Source organism: Oncorhynchus nerka, linkage group LG7 (genome assembly GCF_034236695.1).
Source record: "Oncorhynchus nerka isolate Pitt River linkage group LG7, Oner_Uvic_2.0, whole genome shotgun sequence".
Lineage (NCBI taxonomy): Eukaryota > Metazoa > Chordata > Actinopteri > Salmoniformes > Salmonidae > Oncorhynchus > Oncorhynchus nerka.
This window is the reverse complement of record NC_088402.1, coordinates 42,287,849-42,312,596: the sequence shown is the minus strand read 5'-3', so window position 1 is coordinate 42,312,596 and position 24,748 is coordinate 42,287,849. Positions and strand designations below refer to the sequence as shown.

General features: G+C 44.6%; 1 protein-coding gene across 4 annotated transcripts in view; it reads left to right on the top strand.

Moving 5' to 3' along the window:
- The window catches only part of LOC115131708 (exostosin-1c), a 95,532-nt gene that overhangs the window by 13,668 nt on the left and 57,116 nt on the right, over nucleotides 1-24,748 (top strand). For all 4 annotated transcript variants that reach the window (XM_065020524.1, XM_029663646.2, XM_029663647.2 and 1 more), the window contains exon 2: nucleotides 2,115-3,482. In XM_065020524.1, the coding sequence (XP_064876596.1) occupies nucleotides 2,536-3,482 (947 nt within the window). In that variant the 5' untranslated portion in view covers nucleotides 2,115-2,535. The remainder of the gene's footprint in view (nucleotides 1-2,114; nucleotides 3,483-24,748) is intronic.

The following is a 24,748-nucleotide window of genomic DNA, read 5'->3' as shown; positions in this document are numbered from 1 at the left end:
GCCAAACTGCGCTTCTTAAATCCCAGCCGCACCAATGTGTCGGAGGAAACACCATTCATCTGACGACCGCAGTCAGCCTGCAGGTGCCCAGCCTGCCACAAGGAGTTGCTGGAGCACGATGAGCCAAGTAAAGCCCCCCCTTGCCAAACCCACCCGGACAACGCTGGGCCAATTGTGTGCCACCCTATGGGATTCCCGGTCATGGCCTGTTTGTGACACAGCCCAGGACCCAGGTCTGTAGTGACACCTGCGATGCAGTGCCTTAGACTGCTGCGTCACTCGGAAGGCCTTTAAAAAATAATAATAATAATAATTTAAAAGTACATTTTCACCCGGTTCTCAAGATTTCAGAATAACGTTTCTGTTCCGGAACATTAGAGATCACTTTCATTCCCTCTTCCTGTTTTCGTTCCTCAAAAAATCACGTTAGTCTTTACTTCCCTATGCCTGTTCCAACCCTTGCCTCAGGTTGGCTTTTTCTGTCAGATTGGATATTTGTCTCAGCTGTGTGAGAGTATCCTGAGGTAGATTGAGTTTCACTTCAGCAGGAAAGGCAGGGGATATAAAGCAAAAAGAAATTCAGAAAGGAAAATCAATATGTTAACTAAAGGAGCGGGTGAATTATTGATGAGGACTACGTGGTGGGATCCGTAGTGTCCTTACAACTTTGTCTGCTTGCCACTGTTCTGTGGGAGAGGAGCTTGGCTGAGCCAAAAACCAACACCCAGAATCTCTAAGGCTCTCAGTGAGCTCACTATCTGACACTACCTGACGTGGACTCACTTACACACAAGCACACACATACATGGACACATACATACACACACATATAGTCACAAGAGGCCTGCATACAGACACATAGTCGTAAGCACCTGCATACACACTCAAGTACCATACATACACATGGTTGTATTTAAACATACACAGACACAATGAGTCGGAAATTAACGTTTTAGTAGTCTTTCGATTTACAATCAAAGGACGTTATGTATAGTATGACAATACACTGGCCTAATGAGACAATGCATTGTTGATCAATATCGGGCTCCAATCATACAGGTGATAACAGGAAGAACAGGCAGGGTGGCCTTCAATTCCGCACGGATGGAGAAGGTAGAGGAATGTGAGGGAGAGGTAGAAGAGAGGGAGGGAGGTAAAAGAGAGGGATGAAAAGAGAAAGCGAGGGAGAGCAGGTGAGACCTGAAAGCTGCCTTTGTGTGGCGGCTGGCAGTAGGAACACTGGCCTGCTCTGTGAGGTTTTCCACACACACACACACACACACACACTGGGGAGTTATGGGGGGTGCTTGGGCAAACATACAGTGTTGAAAACCGTTGCATGATGTTTTCAAATATAACAACAACAAAAAACTCTCCCCACCCCAAGATGAACGGACATTACAACGCCATAAAGCGGCTCTATTTTCCCTTATTTTACACATCTCCATTTCAGTGGCTAAACGGCTCCCCATTTCCCCCTCCACTGCATCTGTATCTGATGCTGTTCAACTGGAGCTTGAAGTGCATGATGATATCAGAGCCGGCTGCTTCATGTTCGGCATACGAAAACCACGACAACACGGTTCCAGGACTGGACGTCAATTAGCGTAACCAGACCAAACATTAAAACTACTTTGACCATTTTCAAATATAGAGATAGTGGGGGTATATTTAAACTTTGAGAGTCTTGCTATGTGTGCGTCATCAGAGCTGTCAGCTATGTGAACTGAACTGAGCGAGCTCTGTGTTTGAGGAGACTAGCTTTAATCTTCAAGAGAGTTCTACATAAAGATTTGATCAGTTCAGTTCAACTTAAGAGGGTTGTATAGCCTAAAGTAGTCCAACTGCACTGTCATGTGTATGAAATTACCCTCCGTTGGGCTAATTTATTGCTGAGTCTGTACACGCTTCATGCTGATAGTGTATGTTTTGGTTTATACAGTATATCTGTAGGTTGGTATAAGGGTGTGTTGTGTGCTTTACATAATGGTTTGCTGCTGAATCATTTGAGACAGTGTTCCTTGACTTGTTAATGTACCTAGTGCTGCATCTGTGCTGTTAAGTGCTCCTCCGGTTGTGTACTGAGCTGTGATCTCGTTTGTTTACGTCCCCAGGAGAGACCCGGGAGACAGCGGGCGCCATGAGGCGGCGAGGAGGGCTTGAGAGAGAGGAGACATCGCCCTTCATCATCCTCAGCATCGGGCAGCGCAGGAAATGCACACACGCGCCACAGAGACTGTCTAGCAAGAGACAGGCTAACAGCACCCAATTCTGAGAGAGAGAGAGAGGAGAGAGCGAAACCGAAGAGAGTGGAGTCAACATCCATTTATTTATCCTCAATGGGCTTAAACTGGACTGGATCAGACTTGGAAGAAATGATGTCCAAGTTACCAAACTGTTCTATATTGGACCCTCCTTGTTAGACCTTCGAAACAACTCACCCACCTTTGTGAGGCTTGGAGCTGAGAGGCAGAGAGAGGGGGGAAAAAAGAGAGCGACAGCGATAGAGGAAGAGAACGAGAGACATTGGGCTCCATGCAGGCGCGTAAGAAGTATGTCCTGCTGGGGCTGTGTGCTTGCTGCTGGCTGCTGCTCTTCTACTGGGGCGGTGGGGTCCAGGTCCGTCTCCTCAAGCTGCTGGGGCAGCAGAGGGGCGATGTGGTGCGCCCCTGGCCCGACTGGACCGACAGGGTACTCCTTCCGGGCTATGCCCAGCTGGAGGAACTCCAGACGGGGCCTGGTTCTGCCGAGTCCCCCCGCCAGCGTCACCAAGCCTGGACGGGCATCTATAAAGACAGTCGCTGCCGAATGGAGACCTGCTTCGACTTTACGAGATGTCGACGTAGAGGGCGGGACGGGTTTCGAGTGTACGTCTACCCGTCGGAGAAGGGTGAGCGCGGGTCGGAGAGCTATCGTAAGATACTGACGTCTATAGGCGAGTCGCGGTACTACACCACGGACCCTCGCGAGGCATGTCTCTTCGTTTTGGGGATTGACACTCTGGACCGTGACCAGCTCTCGGGGCAGTTCGTGCCCAACTTGGATGATCGTATCAAGGGTTACCCGCTCTGGAACGAGGGACGGAACCACCTTATCTTTAATCTGTACTCGGGCACCTGGCCCAACTACACCGAGGACCTGGGCTTCAACATCGGTCAGGCCATCCTGGCTAAAGCCAGCCTCAACACGGAACACTTTCGGCCCGGGTTCGACGTCTCCATCCCCCTCTTCTCCAAGGACCACCCCCAGAAGGGGGGCGAGAGGGGCTGGTTGGTGCGAAACACGGTCCCACCGCGCAGGAAGTACCTGTTGATGTTCAAAGGGAAGCGGTATCTAACGGGCATCGGCTCGGACACCCGTAACGCCCTGCATCACATCCATAACGGGAAGGACATAGTGTCCCTCACCACATGCCGTCACGGGAAGGACTGGGAGAAACACAAAGACGCCCGCTGTGACCATGACAACCTAGAGTATGAGAGGTAAGTCAGGTTCCTAAGGGGCAGAACGGTGAATCGTAACTTCCAATTCAGATCCAAATGTACAAAATAGTACAAAAACTTTACAAAATGTACAAAAACTTTACTTTCATTCAGGGTAAGGGTTTAGTATTTTTTATTTTTTTAGTCCAGCGGAGGGTGATGTCATTCGTAATAAATGAAATGTTGCTCAGGGTTTGAGACTGCGTTGCTTATTATAGTATCTCATGTGTTCCCGATAATGCCTCTCATCCCTGATTCTCTCTGCTGGGCGTGTAATATTCAGTGCACCTATCCATAGCCTGTATGTAGTATAGGCCAGGGGTGTCAAACTCACTCCATGAAGTGTCTGCATGTTTTAGTTTTCTCCTTTCAAATAAGCCCTAGACAACCAGTGTGGGGAGTTCCTGCCTAATTAGTGACCTTAATTCATCAATCACGTAAAAGGGAGGAGCGAAAAACCGCAGTCACTCAAGGCCACCGTGGAATGAGTTTGACACGTGCTATAGGCCTATGCCAGGGGTATTCAAATCTTACCATACGAGGTCCAGAACCTGCTGGTTTTCTGTTCTACCTGATAATGATTTGCACCCACCTGGAGTCGCAGGTCTAAATCAGTCCCCCGATTTAGAGGGGAACAATGAAAACACTCAGTGGAACTGGCTTCAAGGTCCAGAGTTGAGTTTGAGGGGCCTAGGTGATAGGAAGAGCATGCTTGAAGAAGCACAGGGCAAAGTTATATTTCAAAGAAAATGTACTTCCTTCCTGAGTGTTTTGCGCTGCCCCCCTTAAAAGATTTAGATGCACTATTGTAAAGTGGCTGTTCCACTGGATGTCTTAAGGTGAACGCACCAATTTGTAAGTCGCTCTGGATAAGAGCGTCTGCTAAATGACTTAAATGTAAATGTAAATGTGTATATGCCTAGTTAAATAAAGGTTAAATATATTTACATTTACATTTAAGTCATTTAGCAGACGCTCTTATCCAGAGCGACTTACAAATTGGATGAAAAATACATTCAAAATATGAATCTAGGCTACACTGCAGTGGATAGGCGTTCCTTAGGTCCTACTCTTCCTGTGGTCCAAAGCTTGCTACTGATATAATTGATTTTAATATCAATGAAATGGACCTGATTTATATTAAATCATCTGTAACCGACTCTTTAGTCCTCAATGCTTTATGCTAGAAACAAGCTGTAAAATGCAGTGACTCCGATGCATATGGGATATCTTTGGTTTGTCTCTGACATTGAGTCTGCGCGACAACCTATAGCCGACAGATTGAATATCATTGTAGAATATTTGCACAAAATGCATCATGTTCTATTTTTAATACCCTCAAACAACGTTTAATACCCTCAAAGTTAGGCATACCTCGTTTCAAATGATCACTGTCAATCGTGAATGATAATTCTTCACATTTTACCGTTGAAACTGCATGCCAATCATTTGATCTCAATCAGTTTCATGGAAATACGCATTCAGATCTTATTGAATAACTGCTTTGCCTAGCGAATTAAAGCAGATGGCTGTTAACAAATTATTATAATTTCCTGTAGGCCTATTTTGTTTCAATCAAAGCATCGCCTGCGGCGAGCGCTGTGGAGGTTTTGTCCGCACGAGGAAAACATTTGACTCTTCAGCTTCAGATAAGAGATGACTGAGTGAGAAGGTGCTTTTGGTGTAACATATTATAGCCCTGCTATGCAACTTTACTAAACGAGCCCCATTGTGAGAAGTCATAATCCTCTATTTGTAATAATAGGTGATGAGAAGGACTATTTAAGATGTAGGCAACATCTTGATGGGGGTTATTTTGAGCGATTTGACCGTCCTTCGAATCGTGGTTCAGGAAGGACAGTGGTGGTCACGTATTGTTCCCAACCTGGTCTCAGAACAGTTCGTATTGTCCTGTAAATAAATCCGAGACACTCCATTTAGTATGATATGTTACGTTTCGTATGGTATGTATTCATTTGTGGATGTCCATCACCCATTCATATATGTTACGAATTAAAACATTTTTATTTTTAATTTTTACAAGTGCATATAGGCCTACCTGATGATATGTGGCTGCTGTGTTAAACAATGAATAGCTTTTTCTTGAATTCATTTATGATCAGATACTTCAGTTGTATCTGGTTCTTTTACTTTTTTTTTTGAGTTGATGAACAACTTCAGCACTGTTCCAAACTTAGACGGTCCTCTTTTTTTAACAACGACGAACGACATGAAATGCGTTTATAATCCCCCCTTATCCACCGGTGGTCTTCAAATCCACAACTTTATGGCTACTTTGCCATTGTAAATGCTTACAAAACGAACCGTTTCTAAAATGGCATATTTTAAGGCTCTGGTCTGTCCTAGGGGTGAGGGTAAACAGTAGGCATCTTCTCTGCTCTCCACTCTATGTTAGAATTATTATTCGGGGTACAGGGGATGATTACTTGTTGTTTGTTGTTCAGGGAGGTTTGGGTAAAAATACATTTTTACTGAAAGGAGGGCCATCCACTTTCGTTTCAGAGAGATCCGATTTTCTCCAGGTAACCCTCATTATAAACAACTTACAGTCCCTTAGTCTCTCACCGACGTCAATGCATGACTAAGTGAAGATTCTACTTAAGTGAAGTTCGGATTCTCCCCTTAGGGAGGGCTATTATTGTTAGGTTGTGTCATAACTTGTGTTCTGTTTCATCAGGAATACACTTGTTATTTTATTGCTTTGTTTTTTTAATCGTGCCGGGTGTTTTATTGGGTCCCTTAGATGTTGGGCTTTTACGAGTTTGATTTTCTCCCTCTCATCTAAATTGCGGTCTCCTTCTGGTTATTTTCTCTGTCGTTTACAGTTACCATTCCAGTTACTATCTCGTTAAGAGTATTGACTGCCGGTCGTGTGTTAGAGTTACAGTACAGAGTGTGGTCCTGGCTGTGTAAGGTCTCGGCGTCGAGTCTACGCCCCCTTGAAACAAGCCGACCTCCGAAGGCCGGCCGACAGACGGTTGGGGTATGTGCTCAACGTTTTGAAAAAGGGTCTGAAAGCGGAGAAGTGGGTTCATCCGTGAATAGAGGAGAGGCGTCACGGTGGGGAAAAGTCAGCTTGAAAAGAGGGAAAGTTGACGTGAATAACAACAGCCACTAATAGGGTAAGAATAGTGGGAGGCTATCTCTTCAGGTAGCTTCCACCCAAGTACACCAGTGATCTGGTCCAGGTCAGATACTCCTAGAATGAGGGATAGAGAGAGGGAGGTGGAGGGGTTAGGTATAGAGAGAGTGAGTGGAAGGCCCTCTCTTACCCAGTAATAACAGTTATAATCCGTCCGGGCCATAGCTACCTTTCTGGGTTGTTTACATTGGGCCGGTGGTGAGGGAAAGGGGACGGAGTGGAGTCCCACTCGACTCTGTATGAATGAGCTCATTTATTCCACACATAACCAACCGTCTGCTCAGACATCAGGGGGGAGAGGGGTGTCGAGAGCTTATGTTATATGATGGTGGGTTACATTTGGATATGGTGAGGGGTGCATGGAGTGGGGGTTAGGTGGGGGTAGGGGGGGCGAGAGACAGCAGCACTGTGTAAGAAAAACGCGCTCTTTCTCTCCCTCGGAGTTGGAAATGAGGTACGCACGGGGGCCTCGGAGTGAGGTGTGAAGGGGTGCGGGGGGATGATGGAGGCGGAGGGTGGGTGGTGGGTATTACGTTGTCCTCTCCCTGGCGCTCATATCCCGAAGAGTGTGGGGGCTTTTCGGGGATAACATGAGAACCATGCATGGAAATGGAGTCGGAATGAATGAAATGAAAGCGTGACAATATAAACGTCCCATGAAGCTGAAGGACTCCTTTTCCTCTCTCTTTCTCTCTCTCCTCTCTCTCTCTCTCTCTGTTCTCACTCCTTTTCTCTCTCTCTCTCTCTCTCTATTCTCACTCCTTTTCCTCTCTCTCTCTCTCTCTCTCTCTCTCTCTCTCTCTTCTCTCTCTCTCTCTCTCTCTCTCTCTCTCTCTCTCTCTCTATTCTCACTCATTTTCCCCTCTCTCTCTCTCCCTATTCTCACTCCTTTTCTTCTCTCTCTCTCTTTCTCCATCTCTCCCTATACTCACCCCTTTTCTTCTCTCTCTCTCTCTCTCTCTGTGTCTCTGTGTCTCTCTCTCTCCCTCTATTCTCACTCATTTTCCTCTCTCTCTCTGTCTCTCTCTCTCTCTCCCTCTATTCTCACTCATTTTCCTCTCTCTCTCTGTCTCGCTCTCTCTCCCTCTCTCTATTCTCACTCATTTTCCTCTCTCTCTCTTTCTCTCTCTCTCTCTCTCCCTATTCTTACTCCTTTTCTTCTCTCTCTCTCTCTTCTCACTCCTTTTCTTCTCTCTCTCTCTCTCTATTCTCACTACTTATTCTTCTCTCTCTCTCTTCTCACTACGTATTCTTCTCTCTCTCTCTCTCTCTCTCTCTCTCTCTCTCTCTCTCTATTCTCACTCCTTTTCCCCTCTCTCTCTCCCTATTCTCACTCCTTTTATTCTCTCTCTCTCTTTCTCCATCTCTCCCTATACCCACCCCTTTTTTCTCTCTCTCTCTCTCTCTCTCTCTCTCTCTCTCTCTCTCTCTCTCTCTCTCCCTCTATTCTCACTAATTTTCCACTCTCTCTCTGTCTCTCTCTCTCTCCCTCTATTCTCATTCATTTTCCTCTCTCTCTCTGTCTCTCTCTCTCTCCCTCTCTCTATTCTCACTCATTTTCCTCTCTCTCTCTCTCTCTCTCCCTATTCTTACTCCTTTTCTTCTCTCTCTCTCTATTCTCACTCCTTTTCTTCTCTCTCTCCCTCTCTCTTTATTCTCACTACTTATTCTTCTCTCTCTCTCTATTCTCACTACTTATTCTTCTCTCTCTCTCTATTCTCCCTCTTTTCCTCTCTCTCTCTCTCTCTCTCTTCTCACTCCATTTCCTCTCTCTCTCTCTCTCTCCTCACTCATTTTCCCCTCTCTCTCTCCCTATTCTCACTCATTTTCTTCTCTCTTTCTCCATCTCTCCCCATACTCACCCCTTTTCTTCTCTCTCTCTCTCTCTCTATTCTCACTCATTTTCCTCTCTCTCTCTGTCTCTCTCTCTCTCCTCTCTATTCTCACTCATTTTCCTCTCTCTCTCTCTCTCTCTCCCTATTCTTACTCCTTTTCTTCTCTCTCTCTCTCTCTATTCTCACTACTTATTCTTCTCTCTCTCTCTATTCTCACTACTTATTCTTCTCTCTCTCTCTATTCTCACTACTTATTCTTCTCTCTCTCTCTATTCTCACTCCTATTCATCTCTCTCTCTCTCTCTCTCTCTCTCTCTCTCTCTCTCTCTCTCTCTCTCTCTATTCTCCCTCTTTTCCCCTCTCTCTCTCTCTTCTCACTCCATTTCCTCTCTCTCTCTTCTCACTCCATTTCCTCTCTCTCTCTCTCTCGCTCTCTATTCTCCCTCTTTTCCCCTCTCTCTCTCTCCTCACTCATTTTCCCCTCTCTCTCTCCCTATTCTCACTCCTTTTCTTCTCTCTCTCTCTTTCTCCATCTCTCCCTATACTCACCCCTTTTCTTCTCTCTCTCTCTCTCTCTCTGTCTCTCTGTCTCTCTCTCTCTCCCTCTATTCTCACTCATTTTCCTCTCTCTCTCTGTCTCTCTCTCTCCCTCTCTCTATTCTCACTCATTTTCCTCTCTCTCTCTCTCTCTCCCTATTCTTACTCCTTTTCTTCTCTCTCTCTCTATTCTCACTCCTTTTCTTCTCTCTCTATTCTCACTACTTATTCTTCTCGCTCTCTATTCTCACTCCTTTTCTTCTCTCTCTCTCCCTCTCTCTTTATTCTCACTACTTATTCTTCCCTCTCTCTTTATTCTCACTACTTATTCTTCTCTCTCTTATTCTCACTACTTATTCTTCTCTCTCTCTCTCTATTCTCACTACTTATTCTTCTCTCTCTATTCTCACTACTTATTCTTCTCTCTCTCTCTATTCTCACTACTTATTCTTCTCTCTCTCTCTATTCTCACTACTTATTCTTCTCTCTCTCTCTCTCTCTTCTCACTCCTTTTCCTCTCTCGCTCTCTCTATTCTTACTCCTTTTCCTCTCTCTCTCTCTATTCTCACTCCTTTTCTTCTCTCTCTCTCTCTCTCTCTCTCTCTATTCTCACTCCTTTTCTTCTCTCTCTCTCTCTCTATTCTCACTCCTTTTCTTCTCTCTCTCTCTCTCTCTCTCTCTCTATTCTCACTACTTATTCTTCTCTCTCTCTCTCTCAATTAATTCAATTCGCTTTATTGTCATGACGTAACAATGTACATATTGCCAAAGCTTATTTTGGATATTTACAATATAAAAATAAATACAAATGAGAATCAAATTGTCAAGGGACAACAGTAACAACAATAACCAAGTGTCAAAAGAACCATACATTCAACAATAACAATAAGCATACAGTAGAGTACATGTGCAGGTTGATTGGTCTGTCAGACATTGTCCCTCATCTTATGGCAGGCAGCAATGTAGTGTGCTGCCAACCCACAGCTCTCTGCGTCCTCCCTCAACAGAACAGGTAGCCTATCCTCACCAGAGAGGTCTTTGAAACCTTGAATAAGGGTTTCAAATTTGGGAAATGACACTCTCTAATTGTTTTATATTTTTGACATTTTGTCAGGAAATGCAGCTCCGTCTCAGGTTCTGCTGTTGTGCAGTGCTTTCCTCTACAGGGAGCCAGGTTTCCCTCTCTCTCTCTCTCTCTCTTTCTCCATCTCTCCCTATTCTCACTCCTTTTCTCTCTCTCACTCTCTATTCTCACTCCTTTTCTTCTCTTTCTCTCTCTCTCTCTCTCTTTCTCTCAACCTGTATTTTTCTTTCTGCCCCCCTCCCCCTCTTACGCCTTTCCTTCTCTATCTGTTTCTCCTATCTTCCTTGGCTGTGGGCTCAGGCAGGCAGGCAGGTTGCAGCCTCTTAGCAGGTTGTACCAGGTTAATGAGCACTTGCATCTGGTCCACTTACAGATTAACCCGGGAGGACCCGGGACTGGAAAGGGTGGGGGGCGGGGCATAAATTAAGTAATGGGGAGAGAGAAACATAGACAGAGAGAGGGAAAGATCACGAGAGGCATGATGGAGAGGGGGATGAATGGGACTGCAGGAAAGGCGAGACATGGGGGGTTAGATAGAGAGGGTGTAACTGAGAGGGGGAGGAAGGGAGAGAGGCAGACAGCAGGAAAGAGAAGGAGAAGAAAAGGTAGGAAGGGGAGAAAGAAGGTAGGACTTCAGGCAGGCAAAGGACCCAGAAAGAAAGAGAAGCCAAGAGGGAGAGAAAGAAGGAGGGAGAGAGGGGGATACTTCAGGCAAGGGAGAGGCTTTACCGCAGCCTATTGGCCTAGTTTCCCTTCTTTCTCACTTTGGAGGATTCCGTGAGAAAGGAAAGAAAAACCTGCATTGTACAGTGAATGTAAATGAGGGAGTGTGTGAAAAGAGAGGAGTGGGAATGGAGCAGGGAGTTTCAGGAGACGCACACATAGATGCGTGCATGCACACACGCACACACACACACACACACTAGTAGAACACTTTGCAGAGTTGCTTTAGTCATAGTTGAAGCGCTAAGGGTGAAGTATAAGTATCAGGGGTGGGGGAAGGCAGGGGTAAGGGGGTGCGACGGAGTAAAGAGGGAGGGAGGGAGGGAGGGGGTGTAATGGCAAAATGATGTACCTCTCCATTCAGCTTAAATGGTTGTTCCCATGGCGACGGCCTTGCCATGTGGAAGACTGTATCACAGCATAGGCCATTATTCATGACCCAGAAAGAACTCAGGGAGAGAGTAGAGTAGAGGGATAAAAAGACCACTGTTCCCTATACAGCAGAATATACAGTAATATACAATAGATACATGAATATACAGTACAGTAAAGGACCACATCAGTATTACATGCATGTTGCGTTATAGGAATGATATCTGAAATTGTTGTTGTTTTTCTATAAATTATCTGACACTATCCATGGTCCTGTCTGTTACATGGCTTCATGACCCGAGTTGTACTGTAGTTGTACTGTAGTTATAGCTAGTGTTCCCGCAGTTTGACCATCAGTGTGTACTTGCATGCATGTGTGTATGGGTGTTTTGTTTTCTGAGCGGGTGGATGTGTTTGTGTGGGAATGTTTGAGTGCATGCCTTTATGTCTACGTGTGTGTGTGTGTGACATGTATAATAGTGTGTGTGTTGGATGTTGGCAGGCCCCAATAAGAAATCCTACACCCCACTGTAATTAGGGGCTGTGAAATTGTACCCCTGGAGAGCATGCGGTCTGTGCTGCTCGTGTTCCTGTCCAGAACAAACTCCTCTGTTTGTGTCTCTGTTCCCCAAAAAATAGAAGCGAGACAACGCCTTCAAATTCTCAACCTCTTTCTTCCGTTCTCCTTCTCTTTTCTTCATCCAGTTCTTCTCTCCCTCTCCCACACTCCCGTCGCTCTCCCTCTGTCTCTCTCATTTTGTTCTCAACCTCCACCCCTCTTTCCCTCTCTCCTTCCTTTTTCCATTTTCCAGTCTCTCTCTCTCCTGCACTCCCTTCTCTCTCCCTCTTTACTTCGTCTTCCGGTCTTCCTCTTGCACTACTCTTACTGCAAGTATTTCTTCCTATCGGCCTACTCCCTCTTTTTGAGTTATGCTTTTTTAAATTACCGCCCCTCCTTCTTTTTAACATTAAACTTAACAGCAATGCTGTTAAATAAGTGCACACGCACACACATCCTGCCCACACTTCCCACTCTTCCCACACTCATGCATTTACTCATGCATGCTTGCATGGACACGCGCTCATGGACAGTCACGCACACACACACACACACACACACACACAAACACACACACACCCTGCCTTTCACAAGCTGGCATAAAACACACCAACCAAAGGTTATAGGAGGGATTGGGAAGGTCTTGCCTTATCTCCGAGTCAAACAGGGTCTCGTTTAATCCAGCTAAAAAGAAAAGTGGACCAATGACCTCTCTACTGCCCCCTACCTGTAAGCTGACCTCATAGCACCCAGTGGTGGTGCCAGGTGGTTGCGTGTTATTATGTCTGGTTCCATCTCAGACGGTTGTTTGTTTTTGTCTGGCTACACTGTACCGGTAAACACATTCTTTTGAAATGCTAAACAGAATCAATTATGCTTGGCAAAGAAATTGTGACTCGTTTGCGGTCCTACATTTGCATATTTTGTTAACTTTTAATTGTTCTGGTAAGTTAACTGAGAACATAGGCTCTAGGGCCAAAGGCTCTTACTAGCTCTAGGGCCTCACATTCCTTGGCCAATTGTTTATGTCTTAAGCAAACCGCCCTCATTCTTTGCATTTAGCTGTCCTTCTCCTTTGGACCTCTGTATATTGAGTGGGAGTGTCCAGCCTGTCATGTTGTCAGGTGCCTCTCAGGTTCCTGATGTGGAGCCTTTTGGCCCCGGGGCCCATGCTGTCTTAACAGCAGCCCATGCCGGGGCCCCTAGATATACTAGTGTGGATGTCTTTAATGGGGGCCCATTCACCAGCCTAATAGGGCCCTTTATCCAGCCTGGCCAGCACCGCAGCGATCATAGCTGGAAAAGCCTCCGGCGTCCTCACTCGCTTTTGTCCGAGCCAACTGGAGCAGAAAGCCTTTGACAATATGGGAGAGACTAGAGGAGAGAGGGGGACTCTTGCCTTCTGCTGTTAAGACTCTCCTCCCTTTCTCGCTCTCTCTGTTATTCACTTGTTTACCCATTTGATAGCTTCGACTTGACCTTGTGAACTCACAACTCGGTATCCGGAGCTTATGGATGGTAGGGATTGGGGAAAATGGGGCATGTGAAAGCAAAGGCTCCAAACACTGTGTTTAATGTTTCATACATAATTAGGTGAAGTTGACCTTTTGCAAGTCTTTCAGGAGTGTCAAGACAAAGCGTCTGGAATAAATGTATTAAATATACTGTACATGTAAAGGTATGTTCATGTGTAGTTTTTTTGACCATCTATGAGGGAAAGGAACAGACAGATATGGTCATGGTTGAGAGGCTATTTACTAATGTACTAATGTATTAAGGTTAAATTGGGATTTGAAAGGGGTGGATTTAACCCCCAAAAACTGAGTTGACTTTCTAATGTGATTTTCCACTTTATGATTCAGAATAATCCTCCTTACCACTCTCCTTTTTGAGGTTGGTTGGAGTCCACTTTCACTGAGTCCCCACTCTCACCTCATACCGTAATGACCGATGACTGACAACCAAGTTAGCATAATCCAAACTGATTAATTTAGCTAGCATCTTCTCAACATGACATGTGCAACAGAGGCACCGGAGGATCAACATTAACCGCATAACGTACCCTTACACTTCTTAGCATTTGATACAATTGCACTCAATTAAAAAAATACTCCTACAGTATATTAAAAGTCTTATATGATAGGGTGTGATGGTATTGTGTGGTGTACAGTGTGTTGCAAAAGTATTCACCCCCTTGGCGTTTTTTCCTATTTTGTTCAATTACAACCTGTAATTTTAAATGGATTTTTATTTGGATTTCATGTAATGGACATACACAAAATTGTCCAAATTGGCAAAGTGAAATTTAAAAAATAACTTGTTTCTAAATATATATATATATATATATATATATATATATATATATATATAAAAAAAAGGAAAAGTGGTGTGTGCATATGTATTTGCTATGAAGCCCCTAAATATGATCTGGTGCAACCAATTACCTTCAGAAGTCACATAATTAGTTAAATAAAGTCCACCTGTGTGCAATCATGATCTGTCACATGATCTCAGTATATATATATATCTATATATCTATATATCTAAAATAACGACATAAATGCTGACACGGGGATGGAACAGACATAAAGGGGAGGCAATATATATATATATATATATATATACACACACACTGAGATCATGTGACAGATCATGATTGCACACAGGTGGACTTTATTATCTATATATCTATCTCTCTATATATATATATATATATATATATATATATATATATATATATATATCTGTTCTGAAAGGCCCCAGAGTCTGCAACACCACTAAGCAATGGCCACTACCAAGCAAGCTGCACCATGAAGACCAAGGAGCTCTCCAAACAGGTCAGGGAGAAAGTTGTGGAGAAGTACAGATCAGGGTTGGGTTATAAAAAAATATCCGAAACTTTGAACATCCCACGTAGCACCATTAAATCCATTATACAAAAATGGAAAGAATATGGCACCACAACAAACCTGCCAAGAGAAGGCCGCCCACCAAAAATCACGGACCAGGCAAGGAGGGCATTAATCAGAGAGGCAACAAAGAGACCAAATATAACCCTGAAGGAGCTGCAAAGCTCCACAGCAGAGATTGGAGTATCTGTCCATAGGACCACTTTAAGCTGTACACTCCACAGCAGAGCTGGGCTTTACGGAAGAGTGGCCAGAAAAAAGCCATTGCTTGAAGAAAAAAAAATAAGCAAACACATTTGGTGTTTGCCAAAAGGCATGTGGGAGACTCCCCAAACATATGAAAGAAGGTACTCTGATCAGATGAGACTAAAATTGAGCTTTTGGCCATCAAGGAAAACGTAATGTCTGGCGCAAACCCAGACATTGTGTGTTGTTGTACTCCAGCACTTTCGGATTTGAAATGACTCTGTACTCCAGCACTTTGGATTTGAAATGATTATTTCAGTCCTGACTGTGTTGTCAATAATGTGTGAGGATCGACGCTGGAGACAGGAAGCAGGTACAGGGAGAAAATGTAGTAATTAAATGACATGAAACAGGACAGGAACGACGTCTGGACAGGGGACAAAATAACGACATCAATGCTGACACGGGGATGGAACAGACATAAAGGGGAGGCAATCAAATAATGATGGAGTTCGGGTGGGTCCAATGAGGTGCAGGTGCTCGTAACGATGGTGACAGGTGTGCGTAATGATAGGCAGTCTATTGCCCTTGAGCTCAGAGAGGGAGAGCTGGAGCAGGCGTGACATAATGACGAGTGAGGAAGATACAGACACAAATATCATACCCCCAAGACATGTTAACCTCTCACCATTACAATAACAGGGGAGGTTAGCATTTTTGGGTGGGGTATGATATTTGTGCGTCTAACGTTCTCACTCATTATTGACGGTTCATTCAGGACTATCCGTAATCATGGTAGCATCCATATGAATGTATATTCTATTCTTGTTTACAATAAAAGTGACTACAAAATGACACAATACATTATTTGCCATTCATTTCTAATGGGTAGAACATCATCTGAAACGCAACCAAAACAGACAATGCCTCCAAGGTTGTAGAGTCACAAGCTTGATGTAATCATTGCGTGCTAGGAATATGGCAGAAAATACTCAACTCTTGACTACTTTAATACACATAAGGGAATTTGTCCCAATACTTTTGTCCCATTAAATTGGGGGGGGTAATGTCTAAACGGTTCACCTGATATGGATGAAAATACCGTCAAGTTTAAGCTGACAGTTGGCACTTTAACCTCCGTCATTGTATCAATTCAAATCCAAAGTGCTGGAGTACCTCGCCAAAAGAAGAGCACATGCATGCTTCACTGTCCCAATAATTACAGAGGCGACTGTATGTAGGGGTAAAGTGACTAAGCAACAGGATAGATAATAGACCGCAGCAGCAGCCTATGTGGTGAGTGGGAATGTGTGTGTGGCGTCAGTATGCATGTGTGCGCGCGCTGTGTGTGTGTGTGCGTAGGTGTGTGTTGGGATGTCAGTGTATGTATGTTTGAGTGTGTGGGTAGGTGTGTGTTGGGATGTCAGTGTATGTATGTTTGAGTGTGTGGGTAGAGTCATGAGTTCTCCTGTTTAATTAGAGCCTGGGAGCTGATGCTGGTTTGGTGTGAGTCCCCTGTCTCTCCACTACACACCGATGATGAATGAGACTTGAGACTGGCTGCTGCTTCCAGCTGCTCGCTCTGGGACCGTCTACTTTAGATTCTACACTGATGCTAGGTTATATGGGCTCTCGGGACGCAATTAATAATAATAATAACAATAATTAGGTGGGTGTGTGTTATACACAGGTGTGAGTTAGAAAAATTGTTTTGGGCATATCCCACTCCCCCTGAGACACGCTCGGACAGTGAGATCCCGGCCAGGGATCAGCCATTATTGACGGCAACCCTGGAGCAATTCGGGTTAAGTGCCTTGCTCAAGTGCACATGGACAGATTTTTCACCTCGTCAGACATTTACATTTTACATTTAAGTCATTTAGCAGACGCTCTTATCCAGAGCGACTTACAAATTGGTGCTTTCACCTTATGACATCCAGTGGAACAGCCACTTTACAATAGTGCATCTAGGTCTTTTAAGGGGGGGGGGGGGAGGGTGAGAAGGATTACTTTATCCTATCCTAGGTATTCCTTAAAGAGGTGGGGTTTCAGGTGTCTCCGGAAGGTGGTGATTGACTCCGCTGTCCTGGCGTCGTGAGGGAGTTTGTTCCACCATTGGGGGGCCAGAGCAGCGAACAGTTTTGACTGGGCTGAGCGGGAACTGTACTTCCTCAGTGGTAGGGAGGCGAGCAGGCCAGAGGTGGATGAACGCAGTGCCCTTGTTTGGGTGTAGGGCCTGATCAGAGCCTGGAGGTACTGAGGTGCCGTTCCCCTCACAGCTCCGTAGGCAAGCACCATGGTCTTGTAGCGGATGCGAGCTTCAACTGGAAGCCAGTGGAGAGAGCGGAGGAGCGGGGTGACGTGAGAGAACTTGGGAAGTTTGAACACCAGACGGGCTGCGGCGTTCTGGATGAGTTGTAGGGGTTTAATGGCACAGGCAGGGAGCCCAGCCAACAGCGAGTTGCAGTAATCCAGACGGGAGATGACAAGTGCCTGGATTAGGACCTGCGCCGCTTCCTGTGTGAGGCAGGGTCGTACTCTGCGGATGTTGTAGAGCATGAACCTACAGGAACGGGCCACCGCCTTGATGTTATTTGAGAACGACAGGGTGTTGTCCAGGATCACGCCAAGGTTCTTAGCGCTCTGGGACGAGGACACAATGGAGTTGTCAACCGTGATGGCGAGATCATGGAACGGGCAGTCCTTCCCGGGAGGAAGAGCAGCTCTGTCTTGCCGAGGTTCAGCTTGAGGTGATGATCCGTCATCCACACTGATATGTCTGCCAGACATGCAGAGATGCGATTCGCCACCTGGTCGTCAGAAGGGGGAAAGGAGAAGATTAATTGTGTGTCGTCTGCATAGCAATGATAGGAGAGACCATGTGAGGTTATGACAGAGCCAAGTGACTTGGTGTATAGCGAGAATAGGAGAGGGCCTAGAACAGAGCCCTGGGGGACACCAGTGGTGAGAGCACGTGGTGAGGAGACGGATTCTCGCCACGCCACCTGGTAGGAGCGACCTGTCAGGTAGGACGCAATCCAAGCGTGGGCCGCGCCGGAGATGCCCAACTCGGAGAGGGTGGAGAGGAGGATCTGATGGTTCACAGTATCGAAGGCAGCCGATAGGTCTAGAAGGATGAGAGCAGAGGAGAGAGAGTTAGCTTTAGCAGTGCGGAGCGCCTCCGTGATACAGAGAAGAGCAGTCTCAGTTGAATGACTAGTCTTGAAACCTGACTGATTTGGATCAAGAAGGTCATTCAGGGATTCGAACCAGTGACCTTTCGGTTACTGGCACAATGCTCTTAAAGGAACGTTCCACCCAAAAACAATATTTTGGTATTTGCTCCATTCGTCCATAGTTGACCGTCCAAAAATGTTTTGCTTGTCAGCAATGAAGTGTTCAAGATATGTCACTTTCAAAATACAGAAATCATCCTAAGGGGATGAAAGTTACATATCTGGAAAACGTGCCTTTACATACTACACCCAGCCAACATCACCTAGCCTATTTCAGTCAGTGTCTTCTACTCCTTCACCCCACACGCCCTTCCCTCTGACCCTACACCCCGACATTACAAGCGGTTTCCACTATCAACTTCCTAGCCAAGTCCAGACACAGCTCCATTCCGAGGACTATACCTAGCTTGGCAGCCACTGCTATTACTACTACTGTTGCTCCTTCACCCAATAGCCATGTCTCTGGACCTACACCCACTCTCACACCCCAGGTCAGGTTACCCCACACCCTGGCCTGATTGCCCATCCCTGTTCCAGCTTCCCCCTGGTTGTCACCCCTTGTCCCCTGAGATCCACCAGGCTATCTAGAGTGGTTCAGTTTAGTCAGGCTGGCAGGGCTGCAGTAACCAGAGCTTGCTCCTCTCTCTTTTTGTCGGGAATGAGTCCCCCCCCCCTCTTCCGTTCTCTCGCTTTCACACTCTCTAGTGGTTAGAGCGGTTGGGCCAGTAACCGAAAGGTTGCTGGATCGACTCCCCGAGCTGACAAGGTAAACAACCTGTCGTTCTGACCCTGAGCAAGGCAGTTAACCCACTGTCCCCCCGGTGGATGTCGATTAAGGCAGGCCCCTCCCCCGGTGGATGTCGATTAAGGCAGCCCCCCGGTGGATGTCGATTAAGGCAGGCCTCCCCCGCACCTCTCTGATTCAGGTGGGTTTGGGTTAAATGCGGAAGACATTTCAGTTGAATACATTCAGGTGGACTGACTAGGTTTCCCCCTTTCCTGCTCTGTCTCTTTGTTTTCAGATTTTCTGCCCCGTCTCCCTCTCTCTCTTACCCGTTCTCTTACTCTCGTTCTCTCTTGCTCTCTATCTGTTCTTCCCTTTCTCTTGATCTACCCTGTCTCTTTTACACACACACACACAAGCACACACACCCTTAGCAGGAAAATAAACATGTAGCTGAACACGCACTCATGCACACACACGCACACACACATTAGTTTTACTATCCTCGTGGGGACCAAACAATATGATTCCTATTAAAAATCCTATTTTCCCTAACCCTTAAAACTAACTCTAATTCTAAGCCTAAAATAGCCTTTTTCCTTGTGGGGACTGGCGAAATGTCCCCACTTTTCCTTGTATTACTATCCTTATGAGGACTTCTGGTCCCCACAAGGTAAATTAAAACCAAACACACACACACACTCATCCCACTCCATCACTCCTCCTAATAGGGTGTAGGCTGAGAGAAAGAGCCAGACTCCCTCCGTCAGCACAGTGAATCTATATTCATTCACTATCTCCACCGTGCCCTAGAGGCGAATGAACTAGAGAGAATCCATAGATCCAATAAGCCCACTGATCTATTGAGAAATTCTCTTTGGAATGGAATCTAGGAATCCATACTGCATGAATGCCTCCCCTGCAGAATGGATTAGATAACCTGCTCGCTATGTAACGTCCTAGCGTTATGGCTATCAGTTTGCCACTGCTGCCGTGGTAAGCATTTAGGTAATGTTGTTAGTGCAGCATAGAGCATAGATCGTTTCCTGGTTCTCTTATCAGTAAATCACCTACTCAATCCTGATGTTTTAGCCTGTGGCATTTACCTTCAGTGGAAGCACCATATTTGTATGCAATGAATCAAGACGATTAAATGAGAATGTCTTTGTGAAATATCGCAGAGAAATACAGTCTTAGTTAGTAACTCATACTTACAGTACAAATACAGTTGGGCTATTGGCTGTGTGGTAGCCTCCAAATGAACTGCATTAACCCTTGCAGCACCCCTTCCCTTTGGGTGGGAATGGAATGGCTGTGCTTGCTGCTCATTGGCTGGTGGGCTGCCTGTTATCTGGAATGCCTCTCTCTCTCTGTGTCTGTATGTCTGTCTGTTAGGAGAGACGGAGTGGAGATATCAATCCATCATATAGGGAGGCAGAAGGATTAGGTGTGTGTGTGTGTGGGTGATGGAGGAATAGGATGTGCAAGTGTGTGTAAGGAAGAGTTCATGGTTGTATGAGAGAGAAAACGAAAGTGTGCGGTAATGCAGCATTGATCCTTGATATTTAAACTCTGTCTCTGTCTACTGACTGCTGATTGCAGTGTATTCTTAATGCTCCTGCTCTGATGCTCCTCCCTGCTCTCTTAGCTGGAGTGGAGACCCCGGTGAGTGAAACGTTTAACCCAAACCCCACTCTTCTAATGCAAGCTTCTCCAACTGGCAACCCCGGGCTCGTGGGTGGTTTGGTTTGGCCACCCAAGTTTTCTGAGGGGTGGGGTGGGGGGGGGGCATAATAGGTTGTTAAAACTTGGAGCTGATTTCCTGGTGTTATCTTCATTTAAGAAATCTGTTCCCAAGTATAATAGAGGCACGTGATCATATACAAACGTAAGCAAGGTTTGAAATGATGTTTTAATCAAACATCTGTTTTGGCTTTGTGCGGTCAATTAAATATATAGTTTAAAAAAAATATATGTTTACATTTCAGTAGAAGCTCTTATGTTAAGTGCCTTGCTCAGAGGCACACCAACAGATGTTTCACCGAGTCAGCTCGGGGGTTTCAAACCAGTGACCTTTCAATTACTGGCCCAACGCTCTTAACCGCTAGGCTACCTGCCGACCCTGCCTGTTCCGGGCCCCCCGACCATCCGCTCAAGGAGAAATCGGCCCGCGGCTGAATCTTGTTGATGATTCCTGTTCTAATGTTCGAGTGCAGAGCAGACCAGTAAGCGAGAAACCCAGTTTTGGAACAAGTGGTAGAAATAGTCGGAGGGTTTGTGAAATGTTTGTTCTAGTGAAAAGTGTTGATTTGCTAATAATGCCGATTCTCCTTTTCTTCAGAAGGGTGTTAGAATAAGCAATACAGGATTGGATTTATAAGAACTGAACTCTCAGTTTTATATATTACCCCTGTATATGTATAAAACCTTCTTGGGGAAAAGAAATATGCAAATAAGCACTGTTCCAAATGTTCAGTTACAGAAATTTGACCTTTGATTTGTATGGTGGAGTTATGTCACACATGCAGCTAACAAAAACATATGGAAATGTCTGCTCTACCCAAAATTACAACCAAGTAATTGCAGCATTACCGCAAAAATGGAAGAGGAAAGTGGAAGGGGGGAAAAGTAATGAACTTGTCTGTTGGCCCTGCATTAAAGATAATTGGTTGAAGAAAATTGTGGTAAATAAAAAAGTATACCAGTTTCATTTAAGGATAAAAAACAGCCGTGCCATATAGATTGCAAAATAGTTGGAATCGGTACGTCTCAAGTCTCTTCATATGGCAGATGGTTTATGAACTGATACGCAAAACGACACCCGGATTAAAAAAATAAGATTTTTCCATTTCAATTTTTATACAAAATTCTTGCAACCAATATAATGTTATTTATATGGGGGGATACAACCTCTCCAGCTCTGCAGATTTCGCGGTGAAGAGACAGAATCATTAGATCATTTGTTTCGGTACTGTCCATAATGTAGCTTGTTTTTGGTCGCAGGTCCAGGAATGGCTGAAGAATTGCAATATTTACCTGGAGCGAACTGTGCAGATAGCAAAGGTGATCTGAAAAGTCATAGTCAATCAATCCATAATATAATAATACGTTTAGCTCAAATATTTATTTTCAATTTACAATCTGTAGAAACGATAAGAATAGAATGGTTCAGAACTTCTGTGAAACATCACAGCACAGCAAATAGAAATCCAAAATGGATGGTTTTAAGAGATTAGATGGCAGGGGCTGAATGGAGCTGAAGGTTGGGACTAATAGCAAATAATAACAACAAGATAACTAATGTAAAACATACTGTGCCCGTAAAATGTACATAGGTTCAGAACTTTTGTGAAAGAGGACAGTTTGAAATGGTAAATATATGAAACGGTAAATTAGAAAAATCAAACTGGATGGACATCAGAGATAGATGGGAGAGGTTGAGGTTAGAGGAATGGCATCAGACATAGATGGTTGAGGTTAGAGGAAGGGCATCAGACATAGATGGGAGAGGTTGAGGGTAGAGGAAGGGCATCAGACATAGATGGGAGAGGTTGAGATTAGAGGAAGGGCAGGCGTAAAAGCAAACTAAATAGATCTAATGTAAAATAGACTGCCTATAAAATGTATATCGTAATAATAAGCTGGAAGTAGATGCCTAAGCGTTGATGTTCACTAGTTACTCCAGTTATCGCAGTGGTGGTAGTAATAAAGGAATATATATATATATATATATTTTTAAAGTGTGTGTGTGTGTGTGTGTGTGTGTGTGTGTGTGTGTGTGTGTGTATATACAGTATATGTATTTATATGTGTGTACAGTACCAGTCAAAAGTTTGGAGACACCTACTCATTCAAGTATTTTTCTTTATTTAGACTATTTTCTACATTGTATAATAATAGTAAAGACATCAAAACTATGAAATGTAGTAACCAAAAATGTGTTAAACAAATCAAAATATATTTTATGTAGATTCTTCAAAGTAGCCACCCATTGCCTTGATGACAGCTTTGTGCACTCTTCACATTCTCTCAACCAGCTTCACCTGGAATGCGTTTCCAACAGTCTTATATGCTGAGCACTTGTTGGCTGCTTTTTCTTCACTCTGTGGTCCAACACATCCCAAACCATCTCAATTGGGTTGAGGTCGGGTGATTATAGAGGCCAGGTCATCTGATGCAGCACTCCATCACTCTCCTTCTTGGTCAAATAGCCTTTACACAGCCTGGAGGTGTGTTGGGTCATTGTCCTGTTGATAGTCACACTAAGCGCAAACCAGATGGGATGGCGTATCGCTGCAGAATGCTGTGGAAGCCATGCTGGTTAAGTGTGACTTGAATTCTAAATAAATCACAGACATTGTCACCAGCAAAGCACCATCTCACCTCCTCCTCCATGCTTCATGGTGGGAACGACACATGCGGAGATCATCCGTTCAACTACTCTACGTCTCACAAAGACACAGCGATTGGAACCAAAAATATCAAATTTGGACTCATCAGGCCAAAGAACAGATTTCCACCTGTCTAATATCCATTGCTTGTGTTTCTTGGCCCAAGCAAGTCTCTTCTTATTGGTGTCCTTTAGTAGTGTTTTTTCCCCCAGCAATTCGACCATGAAGGCCTGATTCACGTGGTCTCCTCTGAACAGTTGATGTTGAGATGTGTCTGTTACTTGAACTCTGTGAAGCATTTATTTCGGCTGCAATCTCTGAGGCTGGCAACTCTAATGAACTTATCCTTTGCAGCACAGGTAACTCTGGGTCTTCCTTTCCAATGGCAGAGTTCCTCTGTCCAGTGTTTGTGTTCTTTTGCCCATTTTAATCTTTTATTTTTATTGGCCAGTCTGAAATATGGCTTTTTCTTTGCAACTCTGCCTAGAAGGCCAGCATCCCGGAGTCGCCTCATCGCTGTTGACGTTGAGACTGGTGTTTTGCGGGTACTATTTAATGAAGCTGCCAGTTGAGGACTTGTGAGGCATCTGTTTCTTAAACTAGACACTCTAATGCAGTTGTGCACCGCGGCCTCCCACTCCTCTTTCTATTCTGGTTAGAGCCAGTTTGCGCTGTTCTGTGAAGGGAGTAGTACACAACGTTGTACGAGATCTTCAGTTTCTTGGCAATTTCTCGCATGGAATATCCTTAATTTCTCATAACAATAATAGACTGATGAGTTTCAGAAGTTCTTTGTTTCTGGCCATTTTGAGCTTGTAATCGAACCCACAAATGCTGATACTCCAGATACTCAACTAGTCTAAAGAAGGCCAGTTGTATTGCTTCTTTAATCAGAACAACAGTTTTCAGATGTACTAACACCATTGCAAAAGGGTTTTCTAATGATAAATTTGCCTTTTCAAATGATAAACTTGGATTAGCTAACACAACGTGCGATTGGAACACAGGAGTGATGGTTGCTGATAATGGGCCTCTGTACGCCTATGTAGATATTCCATAAAAAATCTGCCATTTCCTGCCACAAAAGTAATTTACAACATTAACAATGTATACACTATATTTCTGATCAATTTGATGTTATTTTAATGGACAAAAAATGTGCTTTTCTTTCAAAAACAAGGACATTTCTAAGTGACCCCAAACTTGTGAACGATAGTGTATATTTGCAAAGAAAATATATGGGGGATTGGAAGTGATGCAGACAATTACATTGATGGAAGCTACAATCTATCTGCAATATTAAAGCTGATCTACCCCCTAAAATAAATACAAATAAGTATGGTTCAACCTTGAAGTTCAACTTTGAACTTCCAATTCAAAGCTTTGATTGAAGTATGGCAGTGTATAGATACAAGCACGTTTGCCATATTGCCAAGCCCTCTAACACAAGCAACCCTGGTAAACAACAGATCCAGGTGAAGCTTCAAGTCTCTATCTCCTTTGATGTCAATTTCACACGCCATTTGATGTTATGGGAAGCAATCTTT